The 26,028-nt window shown below is 48.7% G+C and overlaps 2 protein-coding genes across 2 annotated transcripts; both read left to right on the top strand.

The window, feature by feature from the left end:
• The first annotated feature begins 111 nt into the window (after positions 1 to 111).
• On the top strand, positions 112 to 14,351 carry SF3A2 (splicing factor 3a subunit 2). The gene is made up of 9 exons (XM_053372523.1): positions 112 to 227; positions 1,500 to 1,667; positions 1,909 to 1,980; positions 3,253 to 3,299; positions 6,156 to 6,265; positions 7,495 to 7,544; positions 9,182 to 9,322; positions 11,743 to 11,811; positions 13,897 to 14,351. Exons 2-9 carry the CDS (start codon positions 1,542 to 1,544, stop codon positions 14,230 to 14,232), a joined length of 951 nt encoding a protein of 316 aa, XP_053228498.1. The 5' UTR covers positions 112 to 227; positions 1,500 to 1,541; the 3' UTR covers positions 14,233 to 14,351.
• A 2,015-nt stretch (positions 14,352 to 16,366) lies between these two features.
• Positions 16,367 to 25,775, top strand: AMH (anti-Mullerian hormone). Its single transcript, XM_053372481.1, has 5 exons — positions 16,367 to 18,108; positions 19,049 to 19,233; positions 21,474 to 21,597; positions 23,225 to 23,414; positions 24,387 to 25,775. Exons 1-5 carry the CDS (start codon positions 17,562 to 17,564, stop codon positions 25,327 to 25,329), a joined length of 1,989 nt encoding a protein of 662 aa, XP_053228456.1. The 5' UTR covers positions 16,367 to 17,561; the 3' UTR covers positions 25,330 to 25,775.
• Positions 25,776 to 26,028: the final 253 nt, after the last annotated feature.

Below are 26,028 nucleotides of genomic sequence, written 5' to 3'. Positions count from 1 at the left end.
CTTCGGGAGGAGCCGGAAGTGCCTCCTTCCGCGCAGGCGCAGTTTCTTTCCCGTTCGCTTCCGGCCTGCCTTCCCCGACATGGCTTCCGGGTGACGGCGGAGGAATGACCCGGAAGTGCATTCCTTGTGGCGCGGCGGGCCGGCTCCGTTTGGCTTCCGAGGGAGGAAGGAGGGAAGAGCGAAGGCCGAGGAAGAGGAGGAGGAGGGGGCGGCGGCGGCCGAAGCAGGTAGGGGGGAGGGGCGCCCCCCAATATTGGCATAGCTGTCAGCTTTCCCCTTTTCTCGCGAGGAATCCTATTGGGAACAAGGGAATTTCCCTTAAGAAAAGGGAAACGTTGGTAGCTATGAATATTGGCTAATTAGGGTTTCCAGCCTTGGCCGAAGAGCCTCCAGCGTTTCTCCGGTGAAAATAGGGACGCCCCATCCCATCATCATCATCATCAATTTATTATGGTTATATTTTAATAATAATAATAATAATAATAATAATAATAATAATAATAATAATAATAATATAATAAGTAATTTCGTTGTCCCTGAGAGGGGGCAATGACAATAAAGATAGTATTATTATTATTATTATACCCCACCTGTCTGACTGGGTTGCCCCAGCCATTCTGAGAGACTTCCAACATAGATAAAAACAAAACATTTTTAAAACTTCCCTATCCAGGGCTGCCTTTCGATGTCTCCAGAAGGTTGTCTAGTTACTTATCTCCTTGGCTCAAAGGTCCCATAACTCCAGACCCTCCAACATTTCTCCCACGGAAATAGGGACATCCTAAGGGAAAGCGGGACATTCCGGGATCAAATCAGAAACCAGGGTGGCTTCTGTAAATCCGGGGCTGTCCATGCGAAATAGGGACCTCTAGAGGGTCAGTGTCCACCCATTTCATCGAGTCTCCTCAGACCCAGAGTCTGCGACCCAGAATCTGTACAGTGCTTTATTTTTCAGTCATGAGGACTAGAAATTTTTAAAAGCGAGGAAGAGAGAGACTTTTATACAGATGTTAGTTCTACCTGGAGTCGAAACCACAGAAGCGAATGGATACGAGTAACAGGCCCATTCATTCCCATGCTTGTCCTTGGCCGGGGGGGGGCGGTCTTAAAGCAGAGGTCGGGTGGCCCATCTCTTAGGGACTCTTAAGCTGCAGCTCCTGCATTGCAAGTGGGCTTGGACTAGATGATCCCCTAAGAGGACCCTTTCGACTCCACAGTTCTACGATTCTGTGGCCTAACCCAGATGGGCCAGAGTTAGGAAACGATCACATGAGTGAGAAGAAAGATTGAGGAGAAGAAAGTTTTCATGCAAGGTGGCTGCTTTTCACGCTGGCTTCAAGTTGGTAGTGAGCAGCAAAGTCGTCTCACGTCCCCCTGACCTCACCCTCAGACCTACAAAATGAACCCTGGATTGCCATGAATTGAAAGCAACCATCCTGGGAGCTAATAACTTGCATTCTCTCTCTATCTCTGCCACTCTCCCCCCCCCCCCCAACAAGATTTTTCTCCAGGATCTGTTTTGAAGCTCTGGATCGTCCACGATGGATTTCCAGCACCGTCCCGGAGGGAAGACAGGGAGCGGAGGCGTCGCTTCCGCCTCAGAGAGCAACAGGGACCGCCGGGAGCGGCTGAGGCAGCTGGCCTTGGAAACGATTGACATCAACAAGGTGGGATTACTCGTCTGTAAAACAGAAAGTTCCACCTACCAGCAAGAGGAGTGCTTTGCATGTGGGAAGGCGAGGGGTGCCTGTGCAGGCTCACAAGGACCTGCTACTTGATATATTAACGGGGTTAACATTAATGGAGTGTATTTAAATGCAGAGATAAACATTTGGAATGTGTACTTGCTGTGTATGGGTGTGGCTTCCAGATCTCCCAGCTTACCGTCATTTCCTCCCTTTTCTCCAGGATCCGTACTTTATGAAAAACCACTTGGGCTCTTATGAATGCAAGCTTTGTCTTACGTTGCACAACAACGAGGTGAGCGTTCCCTGCCCCCCCCCACTTTTTCTGTTCTCTTTTACGCCTGCACTTCCATCGTTGCCCCAAGAGCAACTGGAGGGCTTCATATCTTGCTGCTACCCGACATAAAGGAGCTAGGTAGACCCAGAGGCCTGACTGACTCTGTGTAAGGTAAAGGTAAAGGGACCCCTGACCATTAGGTCCAGTCGTGACCGACTCTGGGGTTGTGGCGCTCATCTCGGTTTATTGGCAGAGGGAGCCGGCATACAGCTTCCAGGTCATGTGGCCAGCATGACTAAGCCTCTTCTGGCGAACCAGAGCAGCGCACGGAAACGCCATTTACCTTCCCGCCAGAGTGGTACCTATTTATCTACTTGCATTTTGACGTGCTTTCGAACTGCTAGGTTGGCAGGAGCAGGGACTGAGCAACGGGAGCTCACCCCGTCATGGGGATTCAAACTGCCAACCTTCTGATCGGCAAGTCCTAGGCTCTGTGGTTTAACCCACAGTGCCACCCATGTCCCAGCTGTGTAAGGTAGCTTCCTGCATTTCTGTTTAAATCATCCATACATTCAAGGTCATGAGGACTGGAATCTTATGAGAGAGAGAGAGATTGAGGGACAAACCGAAGCTCAATGGCAGAGATCTGTTTTGCACATAGAAGATCACGGTTCAATCTTCAGCATCAGCAGAGCTGGGGAAAGACTCCTGTCAGAGCAGCTGCCCGTCATTGTAGACTAGGGTTTCCCAAGACCAGCGGTCAGGGATGATGGGAATTGGAGTCCAAAAACAGCTGGAGACCCAAGTTTGGGCAGCTCTGCTGTAGAGAGTAATGAGCTTGACACAGCCCATAGGGCAGCTTCCTCCATTCCTAAAATGCGAGGGCATCAGGCCTGTTAGACACCTTGTTTTTCTTATTTTACATTTTGAGTCTTTGGATGGCTTCTATCCTTAATCTTAGTGCTGTCAGCCATATTTGTATGGAACCATGAGGTCTGGCGCCTTGTTTTGCTTTTAAGGAGGGCTCTGTAGCTCCATGCTAGAGCATGCAAGGGTCCCAGTCGGTAGAGCATGAGACCCTTAATCTCAGTGTTGTGGGTTCGAGCCCCATGTTGGTCAAAAGATTCCTGCATTGCAGGGGGTTGGACTGGATGACCTCCGTGGTCTCTTCCAACTCTACAATGCTATTATTCTATGACCCAATAGCCAGGAACATTTGTAGTAAATCCTGAGCCCAAGACTTTGGCCCCCTCTTCCTAATCAATTTGTTTCTGCCTTTTCTTCTTATAGGGAAGTTACCTGGCACACACTCAGGGGAAGAAGCATCAGACCAATTTGTAAGTTGCCAACTCTGAACATGTGCTCATCTTTGTCTTCTTTACACTTACTTTTATTTAAATCTTCCCCTTCGATATACGATATCTTTATTGTCATTGTCCCATACAGAACAATGAAATTGAAAAACTACATAAAACATTCAAAAACCCCTAAAAACTCTGAAACCCCATTTTAAAATATACTATACTATACTATACTATACTATACTATACTATACTATAAAATACACTATACTAAAAAATACATTATACTATAGAGACCCCTTATGCTGCATTTAGAACCAGAATTGCATTTGCGTAGAAACTGTTTCTCAGGTGGCTAGTCCTGGCCTTTATAACCCTGTACCTTCTTCCAGAAGGCAGAAGCTGAAAGAGATTGTTTCCAGGGTGCGCACTATCCTGCGCTGTCTCTGCAGCTTTCTTATGGCACCTGGAAGCGTAGATTTGATCCAAGGCGGGAAGAGTGCACCCAATTATTCTCTCTGCAGTCTTTACAACCCTGGATAGCATTGTTTTTTTCCCTGGCCGTGCAGCTCCCAAACCACACACACAGACCATAAGTTAATACACTCTCCACAGCGCAATGGTAAAATGCCATCTTCCCTGATATGAGAAGCAGAATTTCCTTACCCCCTGCCAGAGATGGAAGAATGCCTCCTGCTTAACATTCTGCTTAAGCATTCTCACCCATTCTTAGACCAGGGACGGGGAGCCTGTGGCCTTGCAGATACCGCTGGAAGAATGCCTCAGTTTATAAGAGGCATTCCCTCTCCTCTTCTTAGACCAGTCATGGGGAAAGCAGAGGTTGCACTCCAGCCCCCAGCAGCCAGCACAGGCCAATGGGATTTTGGAGTCCAGCATTATCTCAGTGCCTGCCGATGTCTCCCAAACGCTGGCATAGATTTATTCCCTCCAAAGGGCTTCTGTGTCCATTGAGGGAGGGGGAATGTTCATTGCTCAAGTCGGCTTTTAAAGATAGCTGGAAGCAGCTGCAATGGTTTGAAAACCGGGCATTGGATTGGCTACTGCGAGAACAGAGTGCTGGGTTGAATGGGCCCCAGTTGGCCAAGACAGATAAACTATGGAACTCCCTGCTGCAGGAGCCAGTTTGGAAGGCTTTAAAAGAGAACGGGACTAATTCACGGAGGAGTGGGCTGTCAATGGCTACTAGCCACAAGAGCCTTCACAGTGAGGCGCAACAGTGCTTCTGAATCACAATTACTGGAAGTCACAGGACTGGCGAGTGCTTTTGTGCTAGAATTCTGTTTGCGGCTTTCCCACTGGCCTGATCCACCAGTCCTTAAATTCTCTTCTGGCGTTCTTCACTTGCTGTCACTGTGGGGTAAGGGACATCCTGAGAAGCTGGAAATGCTCCTTGCTTGAAATGTGGCAAGGAAGGCTGTGTGCCGCCTCTGGCAGACATGCAGCCTTTGAGGCAGCTGAGGAAGGTATCCTTTAGACAGCCCTCCACACAATCACAAGCTTTCCTCCCGTGGCAGTTCGGAGAAAGCGTCTGCCTTCTCTAAAAAGACAAGTGGGCTTTTGGTTTTTTTGGTATACACAGTCATGGGAAAAAGAAAGTACAGCCTCTTTGAATTCTGTGGTTCTACATATCAAGGTCTAATAACAATCATCTGCTCCTTAAGGTAAAGGTGAAGGGACCCCTGACCATTAGGTCCAGTCGTGACCGACTCTGGGGTTGCGGTGCTCATCTCGCTTTATTGGCCAAGGGAGCCGGCATACAGCTTCCGGGTCATGTGGCCAGCATGACTAAGCCGCTTCTGGCGAACCAGAGCAGCACACGGAAATGCTGTTTACCTTCCTGCTGGAGCAGTACCTATTTATCTACTTGCACTGGTGTGCTTTCGAACTGCTAGGTTGGCAGGAGCAGGGACTGAGCAACGGGAGCTCACCCCGTCAAATGGATTCGAACTGCCGACCTTCTGATCAGCAAGTCCTAGGCTCTGTGGTTTAACCCACAGTGCCACCCACGTCCCTCCTTAGCAGGTCTTAAAATTAGGTAAATACAACCTCAGATGAACAACAGCACATCACATATTACACCATGTCATTTATTTTAAACCCAAAAGGGAGAAGCCATGTGTGAAAAACTAAGTACACTCTTACGGCTTCCATGGGAATTTAGAGGCTAAGTTGCTGACAGGGGCTGCTAATGAAATGCCTGTGCTTAATTGATCACCAGCCAGTCCTCCCACCTCAATAAAAGCCGAAGTTCTGGCAGTTTGATGGGCTGGAGTATTCAGGTGCGTTATGACACAAGGCCAAGGAAGAAAGATATCAGCAATGCTCTTAGAGAAGCAGTTGCCGCCGCCTATGAAACTGGGATGGGCTATAAGGCCATCTGCGACCAATTTAAAACCCATCATTCTACAGTGAGAAAGATTACTCAAAAGTGGGAAACATTCAAGACAGCTGCCAGTCTTCCCAGGAGTGGACGTCCCAGCAAATTCACCCCAAGGTCAGACCGTGCGATGCTCAGAGGAATTGCAAGAAACCCAAGAGTTTCATCTCGGGCTACACAGGCCTCAGTTGGCATGTTAAATGTTAAACGTTCATGGCAGAACAAGTGCTGTTTGTTTGGAAGGGTTGCCAGGAGCAAAGCCTCTTTTCTCTAAAAAGAATATAGCGGCACGGCTGATCTTTGCAAAGTTGCGTTAAGACTTCTGGAACAAAAGTCGACTGGAGGAGGTTAGTGTGTCTGGCAGAAAAATAATTAAGCGAGTGTCAACAGTAGAGAGCTTCCTATGAAAAAATCCTGCATCCCCCCTCTTCTTCCCCCTGGAGTTATTTAAAAGCTGCTTTCCCTCTCCCCCACTCCTCTTTCTCGTTTTTTAGAGCTCGTCGAGCGGCTAAAGAAGCCAAAGAGGCCCCCGCCCAACCCGCCCCTGAGAAGGTCAAGGTCGAGGTGAAGAAGTTTGTGAAAATCGGCCGGCCGGGTTACAAAGGTAGCGCCCCGCTCGCTCCTTGGGGCTCCGTTTTCCTCCCCTGCCAGATAAGGCTAACGGTGTCTGCTAGCCAGAGAGGCGAGGCAGCAATTCTTCTGGGTACCAGCTCCTGGAAGCGGCAGGAGGGGGAGAGGGCTTCTGTGTTTGAATCCTGATCGCGCGTTTCCCAGAAGAGGCATCGGGCTGGCCTGTGTCAGGAGAGGATTCTGGGCTGGAGGGCCCATTGGCCTGATCCTGCAGGCCCTTCTTATGCTCAGGTCCTGGCAGGCCACCTAGACCACTTTGTATCTGTCGTGATAAACTGGGGTGGGGCTGTGTTTGTGTGTGCACATACTTTAACTGCATTTCTGATTCTGCATCCAGGTTCAGTTACACAAACACTGCTCCTCTGCATGGTTTTCTTTGCATGTTGATGCTAGGGCTATCATCCAAAAGCAGTTGGAAGTTCATATTGCAATATCAGTTTCATAAATTTGGGCCTGGCAATATATTACAAATTGTGATGTGTACGCGAGTGTATTTGTTATGCAAAAATCACAATGTGGGGGAAACTGCGAAGCCAGCCAGTGCCTCTATATAGCTCCATCCTTATATCAGACATTGTTTAGCTAGTGATATATCACAATGTTAAAAGTTAGATCCCTCCCAACCCTAGTTGGTGCTGACTTTAAAAGTTCTAAACGGCCTCGGCCCAGTATCCCTGAAGAAGCGTCACCACCCCCACTGTGGTCCAGCTCTGAGGGCCTTCTGGCAGTTCCCTCCGTGCAAGAAGTGAGATTACAGGGAACCAGGCAGAGGGCCTTCTTGGTGGTGGCACCCACCCTGTGGAACGCCCTCCCGTCCGATGTCAAGGAGATAAACAACTGTGACTTTTAGGAGATACCTGGAGGCAGCCCGGTATTGTTTGATACTTTTAATTATGTTTTTAGGTATGATGTAAGCCGTCCAGTCAGATGGGCAGGGTATAAATAAAATAATAATTATTATTATTACTTATTCTGAGTAACGGGGACAGGCAAGGATCCTCAAGAAAGTCTGGTGTCTCAGGTACGAGCAAGCAGTGCCGTGCACTTTCCGAAGTGCACTCATGAGGTCTAGAAACTTTACTGTCCATTTTTAAGGCGGAAGCTGGGTGTGCTCCTTTCAGGAACACACAGCCCCAAAGCCAATGCGTCCTGTGCCTCTTTGCAAAGCCATACTAACCTCCACCTGCTTTTCTTGTCCTTCAGTGACCAAACAGAGGGATCCAGAGATGGGACAGCAGAGTCTCCTCTTCCAGGTATCTTCATCTACCTGTTGCCTCGCAGTGACTTTGATGTCGCCAGGGCAAAACCATCCCTTGTTGCCAACGTGACTTAAGACAGCTTATTAATTCTGAAATATTTTTGCCCACCCCACTTCCCCTCCTCCCTCCTTGTCCCTGACCTTGGGAATACCTAGTGTGGTGTGGTGTAGTGGTTAGAGCAATGGTTCACAAAGTGGGTGGGGCTGCCCCCAGGTGGTTGTGGTGGGATTACCTGGCGGCTCGCTAAGGGGCGAGGGTGCTGCTAGAGGTGTAAATTACTATCAAACTTTGGAAAACTGGCATCGCTGCATCAAGCTGATCAATTTTGTTGAATTAACCAAAGTAGTTTTAACTGGATTTCAAACAAACGGACAATTAATGGTTACTGCTTTGAATTTTTTCGCCTTATTATCTTTCATAGAGGGTTTTGCGAACCACTATTCTGAATAATAGGAATACCTAGGGTTTGCCGATCAGAAGGTTGGCGGTTTGAATCCCCGCGACGGAGTGAGCTCCTGTTGCTCGGTCCCTGCTCCTGCCAACCTAGCAGTTCAAAAGCATGTCAAAGTGCAAGTAGATAAATAGGTACCACTCCGTCGGGAAGGTAAATGGCGTTTCCATGCGCTGCTCTGGTTCGCCAGAAGCGGCTTAGTCATGTTGGCCACATCTTGCCGGCTCCCTCGGCCAATAAAGCGAGATGAGCGCCACAACCCCAGAGTCGGCCACGACTGGACCTAATGGTCAGGGGTCTCTTTACCTTTACTTTTATTCTGAATAATGTTCTTTATACTGTAGGGATGAGTTTATGGATTCAAGGGGACAGTCCCCCCCCAAAAAAAAGAAAGTTTGTGAATCACTAGGTTAGAGTGTCAATCTTAAGACCAGGGGACTTAACACCAGGGTTCAAGTCCCCACACAACCAAGAAGCCTGCTGGGTAACCTTGTGGGGGAGGACCAGCTCGCAGGATTCTTGTAGGCATTAAATGAGGAGGAAAACATTGTATTATTGTTTATTCCATTTTATTATTTGTTCCATTCATATGCAGGCCATTATCAAAAGATCTCAGGGCGGTGTGCAACCTTGGAAACACATCACAAAAAATAAATAATTAAAACATAATTAAAACATAGATAAAAAGCATAGTGACCAAAATCCTAATAACAAAATAGTCATCATAAAACAGCCCCCCCCCCAATATTTACAGGCTATGAATTATTTAACGGCCACAGGCCTGGGTAAAGAGGAATATTTTTGCTTGGCGTCTAAATACATGTAATGATGGCGCCAGGTGGGCTTCTCTGGGGAGAGCATGCCACAAAAGGGGAGCCACCACAGAAAAGGCCCCGTTCTTGTGTTGCCACATTTCAGCCCTCATGAGGAGGAGGCACAGGAAGAAGGGCCCCAGACGATGATTGCAGAGTCTGGTTCATATGGGGAGACGCAGCCCCCCGTATGTATAGGTGTGTGAGTGTTTATGCACAAAGATAAATGTTTGGGGAGCCACCACAGAAAAGGCCTTGAGCTTTTGGGAGAAAAAGGTGGGATACGAGCACAGTCTGTCGATAAATACATATTCTTGGTTGACGTGGGGAGCAATTCCTAAATCCAGCAAACAAATTTAATGGCGCAGATCGATTACCCAGAGATCGCCGAGAGCATCATGCCCAGACATCGTTTTATGTCCGCATATGAGCAGAGGATTGAACCCCCCGACCGGCGCTGGCAGTATCTGCTGATGGCAGCAGAGCCCTATGAGACCATCGCGTTCAAGGTGAGCGGTGCTTCCGTTATCCTCTTTGTTTAGTAGGCCGTATACTGTATTTTTCGCTCCATAAGACGCACCTTTTCCCTCCTAAAGAGTAAGGGGAAATGTCTGTGCATCTTATGGAGCGAATGTGTGGTCAATCGCTGGCTCCCTTTCCAGCCCCGGCCCCTTGCCCAGGCCGCCATTGTTGTATGTTCTGCAGACGGAGGCTGTTTGTTTCCCCAGTGACATGTGACTGGCTGATTAGATTATTTGTCTGGAAACTGTGGAAAGGGCTTTCCTTTCCTAAAGAAGCTGCAGAACAGTAAGCTTGACAACTTTGAGCTGATCCTCAAAAAAAGGGCTTTCCTCCTCTAAAAACTAGGCACGTCTTATGGTCAGGTGCATCTTTTGGAGCGAAAAATACGGTATTTTAAAAAATAAAAAGTGGGGAAGACCTGGGTGCGAGAAACAAAATTCGGCTTGGAATTTCAAAAGTGGGACTGGGTTTTTTATTCCGAGACTTGTGTGGAACCAGAGAGGGGCTGCTTCGCCCTGGATGGAGGAAGCTTATACCTGAAACAGAAGACGCATTTAGTATATGACAGTTTCCGACATCCTGAAAGCCCCCCCTGCCGCAAACGTGCGAGGTTGCGCTATTTGGCCGAGGGTGAGAGCTGTAACGAGGTTCTAAGAGGCAAGATGGGGAACCCTGAGAGACTTTTTCTAGCTTGTCAGTTGATTTATGTACGGTTGGTTAGAGCGTGGTGCTGATAAGGCCAGGGTTGCAGGTTTGATCCCCGTATGGAACAGCGACATATTCCTGCATTGCAGGTGGGTCGACTAGAGAATTCTCTTTAAAAAACGAATAAATTTTTATTTTTTATTTTTAAACATATCATTTTCAACAGCAATTAAACATACTTTTACATCTTATACAGTTTTTTTTTACTTCCATCAATCACATCTGAAAATTTTCCAATCTATTCACTTAATATACATTTTTTACTTCCACTATTACATTTAAATCTCATAACTAATATCTCTATTCTTTCTCTAGTTGGCAATGTTTCATATACCGTATTTTTCGCACCATAGGACGCACTTTTTCCCATCCAAAAATGAAGGGGAAATGTGTGTGCATCCTATGGTGCGAATGCAGGCTTTCGCTGAAGCCTGGAGAGCGAGAGGCATCGGTGCGCACCGACCCCTCTCGCTCTCCAGGCTTCAGGAAGCTATCCGCAAGCCTTGCAAGCCCGGCGGGAGTTCCCGCGGGCTCACAAGGCTTGCGGGCAGCAGCCTGCAGCCCCGGCAAGTGTCCGCAAGCCTTGCGCGCCGGCGGGAGCGCGCGAGGCTTGGCGCGGCAACCTGTCGCCCGAAGCACGGGGAGCCCTCTGGAGGGCTCTCCGTGCTTCGGGAGAGTGTCTGCAAGCCTTGTGCGCGAGGCTTGGGGCGGCAGCCTGTCACCCGAAGCACGGGGAGGCCTCCGGAGGGCTCCCCGTGCTTCAGGCGACAGGCTGCAAGCCTTGCGCGCCCGGCGGGAGGTCCCGACGGGCGTGCGAGGCTTGGGGCGGCAGCCTGTCACCCGAAGCACGGGGAGGCCTCCGGAGGGCTCTCCGTGCTTCGGGCGACAGGCTGCAAGCCTTGCGCGCCCGGTGGGAGGTCCCGACGGGCGCGCGAGGCTTGGGGCGGCAGCCTGTCGCCCGAAGCACGGGGAGCCCTCCGGAGGGCTCCCCCTGCTTCGGGCGAGTGTCTGCAAGCCTTGCGTGCCCGGCGGGAGGTCCCGACGGTCGCGCGAGGCTTGGGGCGGCAGCCTGTCGCCCGAAGCACGGGGAGCCCTCCGGAGGGCTCCCCGTGCTTCGGGCGAGTGTTCGCAAGCCTTGCGCGCCCGGCGGGAGCTCCCGCCGGGCGCGCAAGACTTGGGGCGGCAGCCTGCACTCCGAAGCATGCGGAGCCCTCCGGAGGGCGCCCCGTGCTTCGGGCAGGTGTGCGCAAGGCTTGGGGCGGCAGCCGCGGCTGGGGGGGGGAATAAATTTTTTTTATTCATTTCCCCCCCCAAAAAACGAGGTACGTCCTATGGGCCGGTGCGCCCTATAGAACGAAAAATACGGTATTTCCCCTTACAAAACGTCTTGTAGTCCTACTAGCGTAATTTGTTGATTACAGTTGCTCTTCAAATAGTTTGTATATTTCTTCCAATCTTCTGTAAATCTCTGGTCGCGCAGGTTTCGAAATCTCCCTGTCATTTTATCTAATTCTGCAGACTAGAGAATTCTCAAGGTCCCTTCCAACTCTACAATGGCATGATTCTAACTTCTACAGTTAAAATGGCTGATTAAATCAGATGTTTTAAAAACCTACCAACATGCAGCTAGCGTTATATTCTGCTCTTGTATGCCCTTTGGCTAAGCGGTAGCCATTCTTACTAACACTTTCCCTCTGCCCAGGTGCCAAGCAGGGAGATTGACAAAGCTGAAGGCAAGTTCTGGACCCACTGGAACCGGGAAACGAAGCAGGTAAGCGGAGTCTGGGGGGCAGAGCAGGGCTGGGAGGGTCTGGAGCCACTGGCCACCAGCATCCTAACCTGGGCATCCGAGCAGCGCTGCTCCGACTCTTCAGGATTTTGGATTTGCGGGAGAGAGAACCTTCTCTGCCTTCCCTGGAGATGCAATAATCTGTAAACAGACCCCTGTGTTACAATACAGTGGTACCTCGGGTTAAGTACTTAATTTGTCCTGGAGGTCCATACTTAACCTGAAACTGTTCTTAACCTGAAGCACCACTTTAGCTAATGGGGACTGCCACTGCGCCGCCAGAGCATAATTTCTGTTCTCATCCTGAAGCAAAGTTCTTAACCCGAGGTACTATTTCTGGGTTAGCGGAGTCTGTAACCTGAAGCGTATGTAACCTGAGGTACCACTGTATAGACAAGCTGAACAAAATAACACAACACGATGGCCAATATCAATGGCACTAAACACTATTTATAGGCTTATACAAATGATCAGAAATTGCAACCAAAGTCTCTAAATCTTCTTCACCAGTTGTGGTAGAATAATTCAAAAGTTTGATATATACATAATCTGTCACCAAATATCGCCAGAAGAGAGTTTCCGGATAACCATTCTGTTTCGTTCAGCCAATCTTTATCAATTGTTCATCAGCCAGACTTGTAAGAATTAATGTGAGAAGGATGCAGTTCAGTTTCTTAACAAGCTGAAATTACAATATACATGCGATAAAACCTGCGCCTGTATAAAATAGAATGCATAATATATACAACTAAGATACATACCCAATCTTACATGTAAACAAACACTGTAGAAAATATGCTCTGGATCATATGATACTGTAGTCACTGATGCTGATAACAAATTGTAAAGAACATAATATAGTTAGCCACAGGTGAAAATTAATATACTGTAAGGTAATTTAAAGACACAGCACAACATTAACAGCAAGAATGCCTGACAACCAGATGAAAACAGTATCCCACCCAAATCAGTGGATCATGGCAGATAATGCAATTAAATAAAACAATGAAAATCTAACTCAGAATTCAATCCCCCCCGGATGAACATCTACATGTTCAACTCTGTTCATCTGGTGGGGGATTGAATTGATAAAGATTGGCTGATGAAGCATTGAACGAAACAGATTGGTTATCCGGAAACTCTGTTCCGGCGATATTTGGTGACAAATTATGTATATATCAAACTTTTGAATTATTCTACCGCGACTGGTGAAGAAGATTTAGAGACTTTGGTTGCAATTTCTGATTGTTTGTATTAGTCTACAGGTGAAACTCGAAAAATTCGAATATCGTGGAAAAGTTCATTTATTTCAGTAATTCAACTTCAAAGGTGAAACTAATATATGAGATACTCATGACATGCAAAGCGAGATATGTCAAGCCTTTATTTGTTATCATTGTGATGATTATGGCGTACAGCTGATGAAAACCCCAAATTAACGATCTCAGAAAATTAGAATATTAAATGAAATCAGCAAAACAAGGATTGCAAATAGAGCAATATTGGACGTCTGAGAAGTAGAAGCATGCATATGTACTCAGTACTTGGTTTGGGCCCCTTTTGCATCAATTACTGCCTCAGTGCGGCGTGGCATGGATGCTATCAGCCTGTGGCACTCCAGAGGTGTTATGAAAGACCAGGATGCTTCAACAGCATCTTCTGCATTATTCTTTTCCACAATATTCTAATTTTCCAAGTTTCACCTGTATAAATAGTGTTTAGTGCCATTGTTCTTGGCCATCCTGTTGTGTTATTTTGCTTTCCTGGAGATGGAGCCTACGACCACTAAGCGCCAGAGCCGTATCCTCTTTGAATGTCCATCTGCTGGTACCCAGTGGCTCCTATATTCGTGGCGGAGAGGTTGCTGTCTATAGTGCCGGAGGTAGCAACGCTTCTGATCTCAGTTGCTGGAAACCACGGGAGGGGGAGTTGCTCCTGCGTTCGAATTCTGCTCGTGGGCTTTGCAGAAGAGGCATCTGATTGGCCACCGTCAGAAGAGGATTCTGGACGAAGCCAGGCTCTCCTGCTCTTGACAGTAACTCTCTCTCTTCCTCTCTCCTCTCCCAGTTCTTCCTGCAGTTCCATTTCAAGATGGAGAAGCCCCCAGCCCCGCAGAGCATCCCTGCCGGGCCGGCCACCGTCAAGAGGCCCCCGCCGCCCCCGCTCATGAACGGCCTGCCCCCCCGCCCCCCGCTCCCGGACTCCCTCCCCCCGCCTCCCCCCGGAGGGATGGCCATGCCCCCCCTGCCGCCCCCCACGGGGCCCGTCCCCATGCCCCCAGGCCCACCCCAGCTCCCGCCAGCGCCCGGCGTCCCTCCGCCCGCCCCCCTGCCCCCCATGCTCAGGCCCCCGCTCCCCACAGAAGGGCCCGGCAGCATCCCCCCACCGCCCCCCACCAGCTGAAAAAGCCGTTTGGGGGTTTCGTCATGGACTTCCTTCGTCTCCCGGTGCCTGTCTCCGACCTCTGTTTTTCTCGCTCTCCCCACCCCCTTTTTAGAATAAAAACACACACTGGTTTGGAATCCTGTATCTTCATTTAAAACAAGTTCCTCCTTTTCTCTTTCCATTTCTGGAATTGCCTTTCGTTGCGTCTAAGAAATCAAACGCTGGCTTCTAAACGTCTTTAGCAAAGGGTGGTTGTTATGTATGTTGTTTAGTCATTTAGTCGTGTCCGACTCTTTGTGACCCCCTGGACCAGAGCATGCCAGGCACTCCTGTCTTCACTGCCTCCCGCAGTTTGGTCAGACTCATGTTGGGAGCTTCGAGAACACTGTCCCACCATCTAGTCCTCTGTCGTCCCCTTCTCCTTGCACCCTCCATATTTCCCAACATCAGGGTCTTTTCCAGGGAGTCTTCTCATGAGGTGGCGAAGTCTTGGAGCCTCAGCTTCAGGATCTGTCCTTCCAGTGAGCACTCAGGGCTAATTTCCTTAAGAATGGATGCATTTGATATTCTTGCAGTCCATGGGATTCTCAAGAGTCTCCTCCAGCAGCAGAATTCAAAAGCATCCATTCTTCGGCGATCAGCCTTCTTTATGGTCCAGGCCACGCAGGAGACAAATCAGTAAAATAATTAAAGGTCATTGGGCAAGCCCCAGAGTCCTTGACCCATGCTGGGCGGGCTACCTGTTGCGTAATTTTATATACCTCTGCCATGTATTTCCTTTTATTTGTGTTTTTAAGTTTTGTGCCTGTTCGCCATAGGGGAGGTCGTCTTCTACACTTTTACAATAAAGAGTTTAGTTGGATACAACATGCGCACGCACTGCAAAACCTGGGGCATTGGGAAAGCTCACTTGGTGGAGCATAAGACTCAGGGTTGTGGGTTTGAATCCTACGTTGGGCAAAGGATTCCTACATTGCAAGGATTTGGGTGAGATGGTCCCTTCCAACCCTACAGTTCTATAGCTTAGAAGGTTTGGGGATCCCAGCCTAGGAATTTGGGGACCTGGTTTCCTCAGGGTTTGAATTTTTTTTAAAAAAGATATTTATTAAGATTTTCAGTTTTTTATACAAACAAAAAACAAACAAAAAAATTAAAAAAGACATATAGTTCATAATACAATCTTTTCAGTAACCTATTTCTCTGACCTCCTCATACCTCCCCTTCTTGTATTCCCTTTCAAATTATTTGTTCAGCAAATCCTTAACTTAAAGCATTACAGCTTATAATATCCCCTTATTTTCTATCCAAACCCTTTTTTTTCATCCATGTTCCTTTATATCATTACAGCTAGAAACCACTCAATTTCAATCCAACATCATTCAGCATTCCTTAATTTTACAATATTTCTGTAAATAGTCCTTAAATTTTTTCCAATCTTCCTCTGCCGACTCTTCTCCCTGGTCACGGATTCTGCTCGTCATTTCTGCCAATCCCATACAGTCAATCAGTTTCATCTGCCATTCTTCCAGAGTGGGTAGATCTTGCGTCTTCCAATACTTTGCGATGAGTATTCTTGCTGCTGTTGTAGCATACATAAGAAAAGTTCTGTCCTTCTTTGGCACCACTTGGCCGGCCATGCCCAAGAGAAAGGCCTCTGGTTTCTTCAAGAAGGTATATTTAAATACCTTTTTCAATTCATTATATATCGTCTCCCAGAAAGCCTTAATCCTTGGGCACGTCCACCAAAGGTGAAAGAATGTACCTTCAGTTTCTTTACATTTCCAGCATTTATTATCGGGCAAATGGTAGATTTTTGCTAGCTTGACTGGGGTCATGTACCACCTGTATATAATTTTCATAATATTATCTCTTAAGGCATTACATGCCGTGAATTTCATACCTGTGGTCCATAACTGTTCCCAGTCAGCAAACATAATATTGTGTCCAATATCTGAATTAGAACCATCTGGACTTTTGCTTTGGGTTCCTGGTAAAATCTGGTACATTACGCAGCACGGCATGATAATTAAATTTAGGAGTCATTGTGGCATCGTTCATTAGGTGGATGGCAGCTAATGGATTAAGGTTGAATCCCAATGCGAGAGAAGTGCTGTTTCTGGGGGACAAGGGGTGGGTGGGTTTGGGGGACTCCCTGGTCCTGAAAGTGGTAAATGCCTGGAAGGACCAGGTGCACAGCCTGGGGGTCATTTTGGACTCACCGCTGTCCATGGAGGTGCAGGTCAGTTCTGCATCCAGGGCGGCTGTCTACCAGCTCCATCTGAGACCCTCCCTGCTTGCGCTGTGTCTCACCAGAGTGGTCCAACCTCTGGTTATCTCCCACTTGGGACTACTGCAATGCACTCTACGTGGGGCTACCTTGGAAGGTGACTCAGAAACTACAATTAATCCAGAATGAGGCAGCTAGACTGGTGACAGAGTGGCCGCCGAGACCATAGAACACCAGTCCTAAAGGATTTACACTGGCTCCCAGTACATTTCCAAGCACAATTCAAAGTCTTGGTGCTGAGCTTGAAAGCCCTAAACAGCCTGGGCCCTGTATACCCGAAGGAGCATCTCTGCTCGCATTGTTCAGCCCAGACACTGAGGTCCAGCTCCGAGGGCCTTGTGGTGGTTCCCTCCCTGTGAGATGTGAGGATACAGGGAACCAGGCAGAGGGCCTTCTCGGTAGTGGCACCCGTCCTGTGGAACGCCCTCCCATCAAATGTCAAGGAGACAAACAACTATCTGATTTTTAGAAGACATCTGAAGGCAGCCCTGTATTGGGAAGTTCTTAAAATTTGATGTTTTACTGTGTTGGAAGCAGCCCAGAGTGGCTGGGGAACCCAGTCAGATGGGTGGAATAAATCACTTGTTATTATTTCCCCTGGTTGGTCCAGCCTTTTGGGCCCTCCGGATGTCCTTAGACAGACATGCCCATCTTGGGACTGTTTCTGGGGGCGGGAGGGGGGACGCGTCTCGCTTGTTTTGCTCCGGTTTGGGGCTGCAGGAATAAAGAAGATTGCCAAGCCAAGGTTGCAACCATCTGGGTGGCTTGAGTTCTGTGAAAGCGTCCGGCCTTTGGAGATAACCAGCAGCTGAAAATAGAACAGAGAAGGATTCCTTTGAGCCAAACTTCTTTTCCTCCTCCTCCAATAATCTCTCCAGGGAACAACACTGTGCATTGTTGATTCAAGGACAGCCGGGTTGAAAGGAGAGAATTCGAGACACCTCTTTGCCGGCCGTTTCGCTCTCTCTCTGTGGACGCTTCCTCTACCCCCTTTTTCAAAGGATGTCTCCATTTGCTGCTAGTGTCCGGCGGCTTTCCTAGAAGCATCCTGAGACAAACCATGCGTTCCGTTATCGGAGCAGCCGTCCTGAGCCTCCTGCTGATGATCAAGTCTATCCCTGCGCCTGGGAAGGAGATCCTAGCAGGAGGAGGGCCTGAGCTTCCAAGCTCCAGGGAATCTGGGGGGCCCAGTCCCCCAGAAGAGGACGAAGTCCTGGGCACGTCGGACTTTGGAGACCCCAGGATGGCGGTGGAGGCCCTATATCCCACGGACGCAGACTGGGACGGGCCCTTAGGTCTGTGGCCCCACAGGGCTAGCTTTCGGCTGAGGCCCCACGGAGACCCCCAGGGGCCTGTTTGTAGAGTGAAGGTGCACCGGGGCGGTGAATGGAGCCGCCGTCCCCTGGAGGTTTTGGGTCTCTTCACCAGCTACGGCAGCAGGTTCCTGAAGGCTCTGAGCGGATCAATCTGGAGCGAGGAGGATATGGAGGTGTTTGGGGTCTGCCCCACAGATGTGTCCCGGGGTGTCCTGGCCTCTCTACAGCGGGTCGGCGCTCACCTGGACGACCCGGGTGAAAACCGGCTTCTGTGGCTGCACCTGGAAGAAGGTAGGTGTCCATTTCCGTGAGAGCTCTTAATTGGCGAGCACCAATTTGTTTCCACACTTCAGATTATGGGGAAAGGGACTGAAAACAAAACTGCCAGGGTCATGATGCCGTTCTGCAAATTTGTTACAGCTCTCATCCTATCTCCTTCTCTCTATATGCCTCAGTTCAGGGCCAGCGGTGGGAATTTGATGGGAGAGGAATAGAATCTATTCAGTTCCCCCAAAAGAACAGAATATATTGAAGAACAGGGGATACTGGGCAGAAAGTGCTCCGTGCACTGCAACCTTTTATTGCAGTACTCACGGTGTCTTCCTCGCTCTCTCCCTGCCTCTGTTCAGGACCAACGATGGCAATTTCGCCAGAAAAACACACAACAACTTGCCATAATGCAAAGAGGCGAATAAGTCGGCCCGCTGCAACACATGCTGCCTGGTTCTTCGGGTGTGCAGTACTTCTCGGCCAGAGCTTAGGCTCGGCATGGCATCAGGGTTTGACTTGGGTGTTAGGTGGTTGGGTGTACTGCCAAGGCAGTGTGAATAGGATTGCCTGTTGCTTTTTTAAAATGCAGGCAGGCAGGCAGGCAGGCAGGCAAGGTTTTGTTGTTATTTCGTTTTATAATCTATATGAAGTGGAGAGAACCATTAGTTACTGGAGGTGAAATCTCAAAGGGTACTTTCACTGTATATGTATACGAAAGGAATGCAAAACCATATTAAAAGTGTCTGGAGGCGCTAGTCCTCATTGAGATCTCAAATGACGCCTGGTTTTCTGCAGAGCCAGCGATACCAAGTGTAAGATTTTTGGCTGTGCCCTTGGAGCCATGTTTATTATTTAAGCTGGCATTTGGCACACCAACGATGGTGGGAGTGAGGTGGGGGTCTCCCTTGTCCCAGGATGAAGAAGCAGGTCCTTGTCTGATTCTCCAGTTTCCTTCCTGCAGTGAAATGGGAGGCGGAAACGAAACTGCTCTTCCAGCTGGCCTTCCACGAGGACGACGCCGGGGGCTCCCTGAGGTCCCTGCAACTGGCCCTGCTGATATTTTACCAAGGCGGAAAGGAATCGGGGGGCGTCGGGACCCCCCCGGAGAAATTCCTGGTGGGAGGGGAAGGTCTCCATCCTAAACAGGTATGCAAACGGGGATGGGGGGGGCGGCAATTGTTGGAAAGATGATTATCATCATCATCATCAATTTTTATTACGGTCCAGAGACCCAACAAATCGTTACAAAGCAATACACAATTCAGACAGCCTACCTCCAGGTTAAACAAGCATTTTGTTCAGAATATAGGGATCATTTGTTCTTGCAACCACCGATTAGAACTTTGCCACTGCTAATGTTCTAGCATTTGTCCGGTCTTCCAATAGGACCCTGACATAGTGAGCCTCTGATTTTCCCGGGAAAGGTACCAGCAAGGGTAGTATCAGTTCAGCCCTGGCTTGCTCATATTTTGCACAGTGCAGCAAAATATGTTTTATGGAATTGATGTCTTGAGCACACGAACAAAGTCTGTCCTGGTAGGGAACTCCTCTCAACCTGCCATCCAACTATAAGATGATTATTTCATTCATGGTTCTGGACACCCCTCTTTTCCTTCGGGTGAGACATGCAGAGCTCCCCTTGGACTTTAGCCTCAAACGACAACCCTGTGAGGTAGGCGAGGCCCAAGGTCACCAGGTGAGCAGCGTTGGGATTTGAACCCGAGGGTCTTCCCAGTCCTAAAGCGACATGCCCATTTCATGGATAGAGATCAGCTGCCATTTTTAAAAAATAATTTTTATTGAATGATTTTATGTTACAAAAAACAATACAACCATACTACCACTGAATATAATCAAGAAATAAAAATTACATGCATCAATATTTAGTTTATTTGTTATTTACTGTCTTATTTCCTCCCAAACATTCCATACAAAAACATATGTGCAGACACCCACACCTGCACACAAAATGATAATAATGAAAGTAAATATTTTTCCCCCTTCTATCTTCCAAAATCTTTTCTTCAACTTTGACTTCCTGTCACGTCCCTTTGCATATATTTTATCTTACAATCGAATGTACACAAAACAATAAACCTTTCTATATAAATTTTCCAATACAGCTGCCATTTCAGGGAAATAGAACCCAACTATTTTTTATAGTTTAGATCAGGGGTCAGCAAACTTTTTCAGCAGGGGGCCGGTTTACTGTCCCTCAGACCTTGTGGGGGGCCGGACTACATTTTGGGGGGGAAATAAAAAATGAATGAATTCCTATGCTCCACAAATAACCCAGAGATGCATTTTAAATAAAAGGACACATTCTATTCATGTAAAAACACGCTGATTCCTGGACCGTCCGGGGGCCGGATTTAGAAGGCGATTGGGCCGGATTTGGCCCCCGGGCCTTAGTTTGCCTACCCATGGTTCAGATACCCCTTTGCACCGCAGATTTATTATGCTAGCCTGTTCAAATGCATCCCCTTCCTTTTTACTGCCTGGAAGGCTTCAGAAAATCCCCTTCCAGAATAGACTTTGCTCTGGTGGAATGAATACGCCAGATACGATATACCGTATAATTTTGGACTTCCCTCTTTTCGACATTCTTAGGATAGACCTACTGGCGACTCTCTTGAAGCTTAAAGTATCTGCTTGCAAAGAATTTGGAATCCAGTATCTGTTGTGGGATGATATACCCAGATCTACTGAGGTTGTTTCAGGATATTCAGCCGAGATTTTTAAAGTCAAATTTGAAACTACTAAATTTTACTTAATGGTGGCTACTGATTTGTTTGTACATTTCACGTGTTTAATAGACCTTGATCACCAATGTTTTATGCATGCTTCTCTTTTATGATTTTATTGTCTGAATTGTGCCAATAAAGGCTGGGTGAATGAATGAAATGGAGCCTCCATGTCCAGGACCACGCTACCAGAGAGCATAAAAGCTGGCCTAAATAGATTCCTGGGCCCTGTTTTTCCTAAACTGATACTTTAAGAAACATAAATGAGGGCAATGTTTTGACTCTCAGTTATCATTGTTGTTATTTCGTTGCTCTGCAAGCACAGCCCTGCGGAAATCCAACTGGTAAGGCCTTCCCCTGCCATCCGCAGCCTTGCCCAAACTTGGGTCTCCAGCTGCCTTGGGACTACAAGTCCCATCATCCCTGACTGCTGGTCCTGCTAGCTAGGGACGATGGGAGTTGTAGTCCCAATACAGCTGGAGACCCGAGTTTGGGCAACCCCGAATTCTAGAGGAAGCCATTGGCAGAGAGACGTCACCCGTTGAACTTCTGCCTAGCGGAGGCGATGCTAAGTGCGTGGGGTGCTGCTGCCTTTAGCCATTTTTTGCAAATCTTGGATGCTGTCTCATTTCCACCCCACAGGTCGTCTGTCTCTCCAGCAGAACCCAGTACCTTGTCCTTCAGGGGTCGGCGATGTCAGGCAGACATTCACTGGGGCAGCTCAGCTTTGAGGTTTCCTTGGCAATCAGGAGGCAGAGCAGCAATGGTAGGACCCCTATTGCATAAAATGGAATAGAAACAAACCTTTGACACGCAAGCCAAGCATTGGGGGGGGGGGGGGCTTTCATCCTGAGCACCGCTCAGGATCGCACTTTCCATAGCACACAAGTATATGCAAAATAAATTCCCTTCTCAATACGTATTTTTATTGAATTTCCAAATTAACTTCAAATTCAATAGACATTTAATGTATTGACTTTTCACTTCCAGCTCCAAAGTGTTTTCGTTTTGCATTATATATCCAACTCTTACCTATTACAAAAATCCCTGTAATGCAATTACTTTATCATTTTGAATTTTACTGTTATTCATGTTTTTATACTGTATTTTATGGTGCTTTTACAATTAAGTGTTTTAAATTTGTTGTTAGCTGCCCTGAGCCCGGTTTTTGAACCGGGAAGGGCGGGGTATTATTATTATTATTATTATTATTATTATTATTATTATTATTATTATTATTATTATTATCCTTCCAATGCTCCTCTCTTGGATCCTGCCTGCAATTTCACTTGTTTGTAGTGCTTTTCCAAATAGTCCACAAAAGGCCTCCATTCTTGCATAGAAAGTTCATCAAAATAAATCCTTTTAAATGCATAACATGCTTTGACATCGTCTGCACCTGAGATCACAAAAGGCCCAATCCTCACCACATTGCAATCCTTACACGGGAGTAAATCCTCTGTTGAACTTACATGGGGTTTAGAAGAGGAGTTCAGGGATATGTTTATTTTTAAAAAATACCTTTATAAGTTTTGTGCCTTTGCTTCCCAATTTGCATTGCACCGTGGATTTTATTGATTATAGTTCGGAAATTGTTTATTGTGACCGTTAGGAGTGAAGTTCTGTTTAATTATTATCTGCCGATGTTTAATTTTACTGTGCGCTATTATATTCTAACGGATTATTTAATATTACTTTATTTGACATAAGTTGTTTATTTTCAGAGAATCATAGAACTGGTGGACTCTCTCCTTTTTTGAAGGTTTTTAAGCAGAGATTTTAAAATCTCCCTAAATCTCTGTTTAGGGAAGCCTTTAATGTTTAATAGGTTATTGTATTTTAATATTCTGTTGGAAGCCGCTGCGAGTGGCTGGGGAAACCCAGCCAGATGGGCGTGGTGTAAATAAATTATTATTATTATTATTATTATTATTATTATTATTATTGGGTGGCCCTCTGTCATGGATGCTTTAGCTGAGATTCCTGCATTGCAGGGGGTTGGACTAGATGACCCACAAAGGTCCCTTCCAATTCTACAATTCTACAATTTCATGCTCTCCACCACAACAACCCTGTGAGGTAGGACAGGCAGAGAGACAGTGGCTGGCCCCCCAGGTCCCCCCCCCACTAAGCTGCATGTGGCTGAGCGGGGGATTCGAACCCTGGTCTTCCAAGACTTATGCTCTAACCACTGCACCACACTGCCTCTCATTTGATAATGTTAAATAATAGCAGTAGAAAACAATAATAATAGCAGCAGCAGCAGCCGTCTTTTCAGGAATTAGAGGAGGGGTCTTTATTAGCTACAGCCGAGAGAGAGACCTTCCATTTCTTCTACTCTGCAGGAAGAAAACCTTTCCTCCTCCTCCTCTTCCTCTTTGCCTCCCTTGCAGGCACCGGCCTCTCCCAACACGAAACCCAAAACCTCCTGTTCGGTTTCGACCCAAAGTGCTTCACCCGCATGACTCCGGCTGTGCTGCTCCTGGCCAGGCTGAGACCCCGAGCCGCTCCAATCCTTCTTCCCTCCTCATCTTTCCTCGCCGCCGATGGCAAGTTGGACGTGGTCCCTTACCTGAACCCCAGGTGAGACCCCTCCCCTCCCCGCCGAGGGCTGTGCTTGATTTGCTCAAAAGGGAGGGCACTCTGTCTATGCTCAGGAGACCTCGGCTGATCTCCTTCCCTTGAAAACCAGCATTTCTCTCCCTCCTCTCTCCGGCTGCGCACGTGACGCACATTCAAAGCGGCAGGAGTTGGCGCCTTTCCCTTTGGAAACTGCGAGAACAGGACGGGGGACAAGACGGACCCCCTTTGCCCTGATCCAGAAGGATCGCCCTTATGGAACCTCCAGGTCCAGAGGCAGTCTATCTGGACCCCTAGGTTCTATGGGGTATACCTGAAGGAGCATCTTCACCTCCATCGCTCTGCCCGGACACGGAGGTCCAGTGCTGAGGGCCTTCTGGCGGTTCCCTCCCTGTGAGAAGCCAAGTTACAGGGAACCAGGCAGAGGGCCTTCTTGGTGGTAGCACCTGCCCTGTGGATGTCAAAGAGAAAAACAACTACAGTGGTACCTCGGGTTAAGTACTTAATTCGTTCCGGAGGTCCGTTCTTAATCTGAAACTGTCTTTACCTGAAGCACCACTTTAGCTAATGGGGCCTCCTACTGCCGCCGCACCGCCGGAGCACGATTTCTGTTCTCATCCTGAAGCAAAGTTCTTAACCTGAAGCACTATTTCTGGGTTAGTGGAGTCTGTAACCTGAAGCGTATGTAACCCGAGGTACCACTGTAGCAGACTTTTAGAAGACATCTGAAGGCAGCCCTATTTAGGGAAGCTTTTAATGTTTAATAGGTCATTGTATTTTAATATTCTGTTGGAAGCCGCCCAGAGTGGCTGGGGAAACCCAGCCAGATGGGCGGGGTATAAATAATAAATTATTATTATTATTATTATTATTATTATTATTATTATTATTATTATTATTATTATTTTATTTATTTGGCCACTGTGAGGCCATTGGCCTAATGCAGCTGCCCTTCTGACGTCCTTCTCTCCGCAGTGTACCCCCAACGTCTTCCACGGCCGATGTGCAGCCCTCCCTGGCGCCCCAGGTGAACGCCACCTCCGCCCACCCAGCACCCTCCAGCACCGGCCGTTTCCTCGCCGCTCTCTCCCAGTTCGTCAACAAGGTCCTGAGCCCTTCCGGAGAGCCCCCACCGGCCCCCGGGCCGCAGCTGCGGCTGAACTTTGACACCATGGAAGCCCTCCCTCACCGGGTGCTCAACCTCTCTGAGAAGGTGGCGCTGGAGCGGCTGGTGCAGTCCGAAGACCCCCTGGTGGTCTTGTTCCCCGAAAACAGCCAGGCCTTGATGGAGAGCCACCTGGCGCACTGGGCGCTGGAGGGGAAACTGCTGCGGCAACTGCTGCAGAAATTGCGGGAGGTGATTCGGGAGCTGGCAGCCTCCCCGTCTTTCCGGGACCACGAGACCCTCTTCCACGGCCTCCTGGCGTTCTGCTACTACCCTCCCGGGGTCTCCGGTGGCGGCGATCCCGAGGGATCCTCAGACGGCTCTCCTGGGCGGCGGAAGATCCACAGCCTGCTGCTTCTCAAAGCCTTGCAGGCCCTGCGCGCCCGCTGGCGGGAGTCCTGGAAGGCGGCCCCCCGCGCCAACCGCAGCACCCAGGAGCGAGACGACTACTGTCGGCTGCGCAAGCTGCGGATCGAGCTGGTGTCCACGGGGTACATCATCTTCCCCGAGTGGTACGACGCCAACAACTGCGCTGGGCCCTGCCGCTTCCCGCTCTCGTCCCGCGTCCCCGACTACTACTCGCACACGCTTTTCCTGCTGCGGGTGCAGGAGCAGGGCCTGCCCCTGGAGAGAGCCCCCTGCTGCGTCCCCGTCAGGTACTCCAGGAGCATCATCGTCACCTTCACCAACGACCAAGGCATGAAGGTGAAGGCCTACCCCGACATGGTGGCCGAGGAGTGCGGCTGTCGGTAGAGAGAGGCCGGCTCGGCGGCGGCGGCCGGAGCAAGCTTTGCCCTCCTCCTCCCGCCGTTGAGCTCGCCTCTCCTTGCCCGGCTGTGCCCTGTTCTCCTTTCCCATCAATTACATCACCTTCCTCCCACTGCTGACATCATCCTCCTTCGCTCACCATTGACTTCACCCTCCTTCGCTCACCATTGACTTCACCCTCCTCCCACCGTTGACATCACCCTCCTTCGCTCACCATTGACTTCACCCACCTTCGCTCACCATTGACTTCACCCTGCTCCCACCGCTGACATCACCCTCCTTCGCTCACCATTGACTTCACCCTGCTCCCACCGCTGACATCACCCTCCTTCGCTCACCATTGACTTCACCCTCCTCCCACCGTTGACATCACCCTCCTTCGCTCACCATTGACTTCACCCTCCTCCCACCGTTGACATCACCCACCTTCGCTCACCATTGACTTCACCCTCCTCCCACCGTTGACATCACCCTCCTCCCACCGTTGACTTCACCCTCCTCCCACCGTTGACATCACCCTCCTTCGCTCACCAGTGACTTCACCCTCCTCCCACCGTTGACATCACCCTCCTTCGCTCACCATTGACTTCACCCTCCTCCCACCGTTGACATCACCCTCCTTCGCTCACCATTGACTTCACCCACCTTCGCACACCATTGACTTCACACTCCTTCGCTCACCAT

The sequence above is a fragment of the Podarcis raffonei genome, chromosome 18 (assembly GCF_027172205.1).
Source record: "Podarcis raffonei isolate rPodRaf1 chromosome 18, rPodRaf1.pri, whole genome shotgun sequence".
Taxonomy (NCBI): domain Eukaryota; kingdom Metazoa; phylum Chordata; class Lepidosauria; order Squamata; family Lacertidae; genus Podarcis; species Podarcis raffonei.
This window is presented reverse-complemented; position numbering and strand designations above follow the sequence as displayed.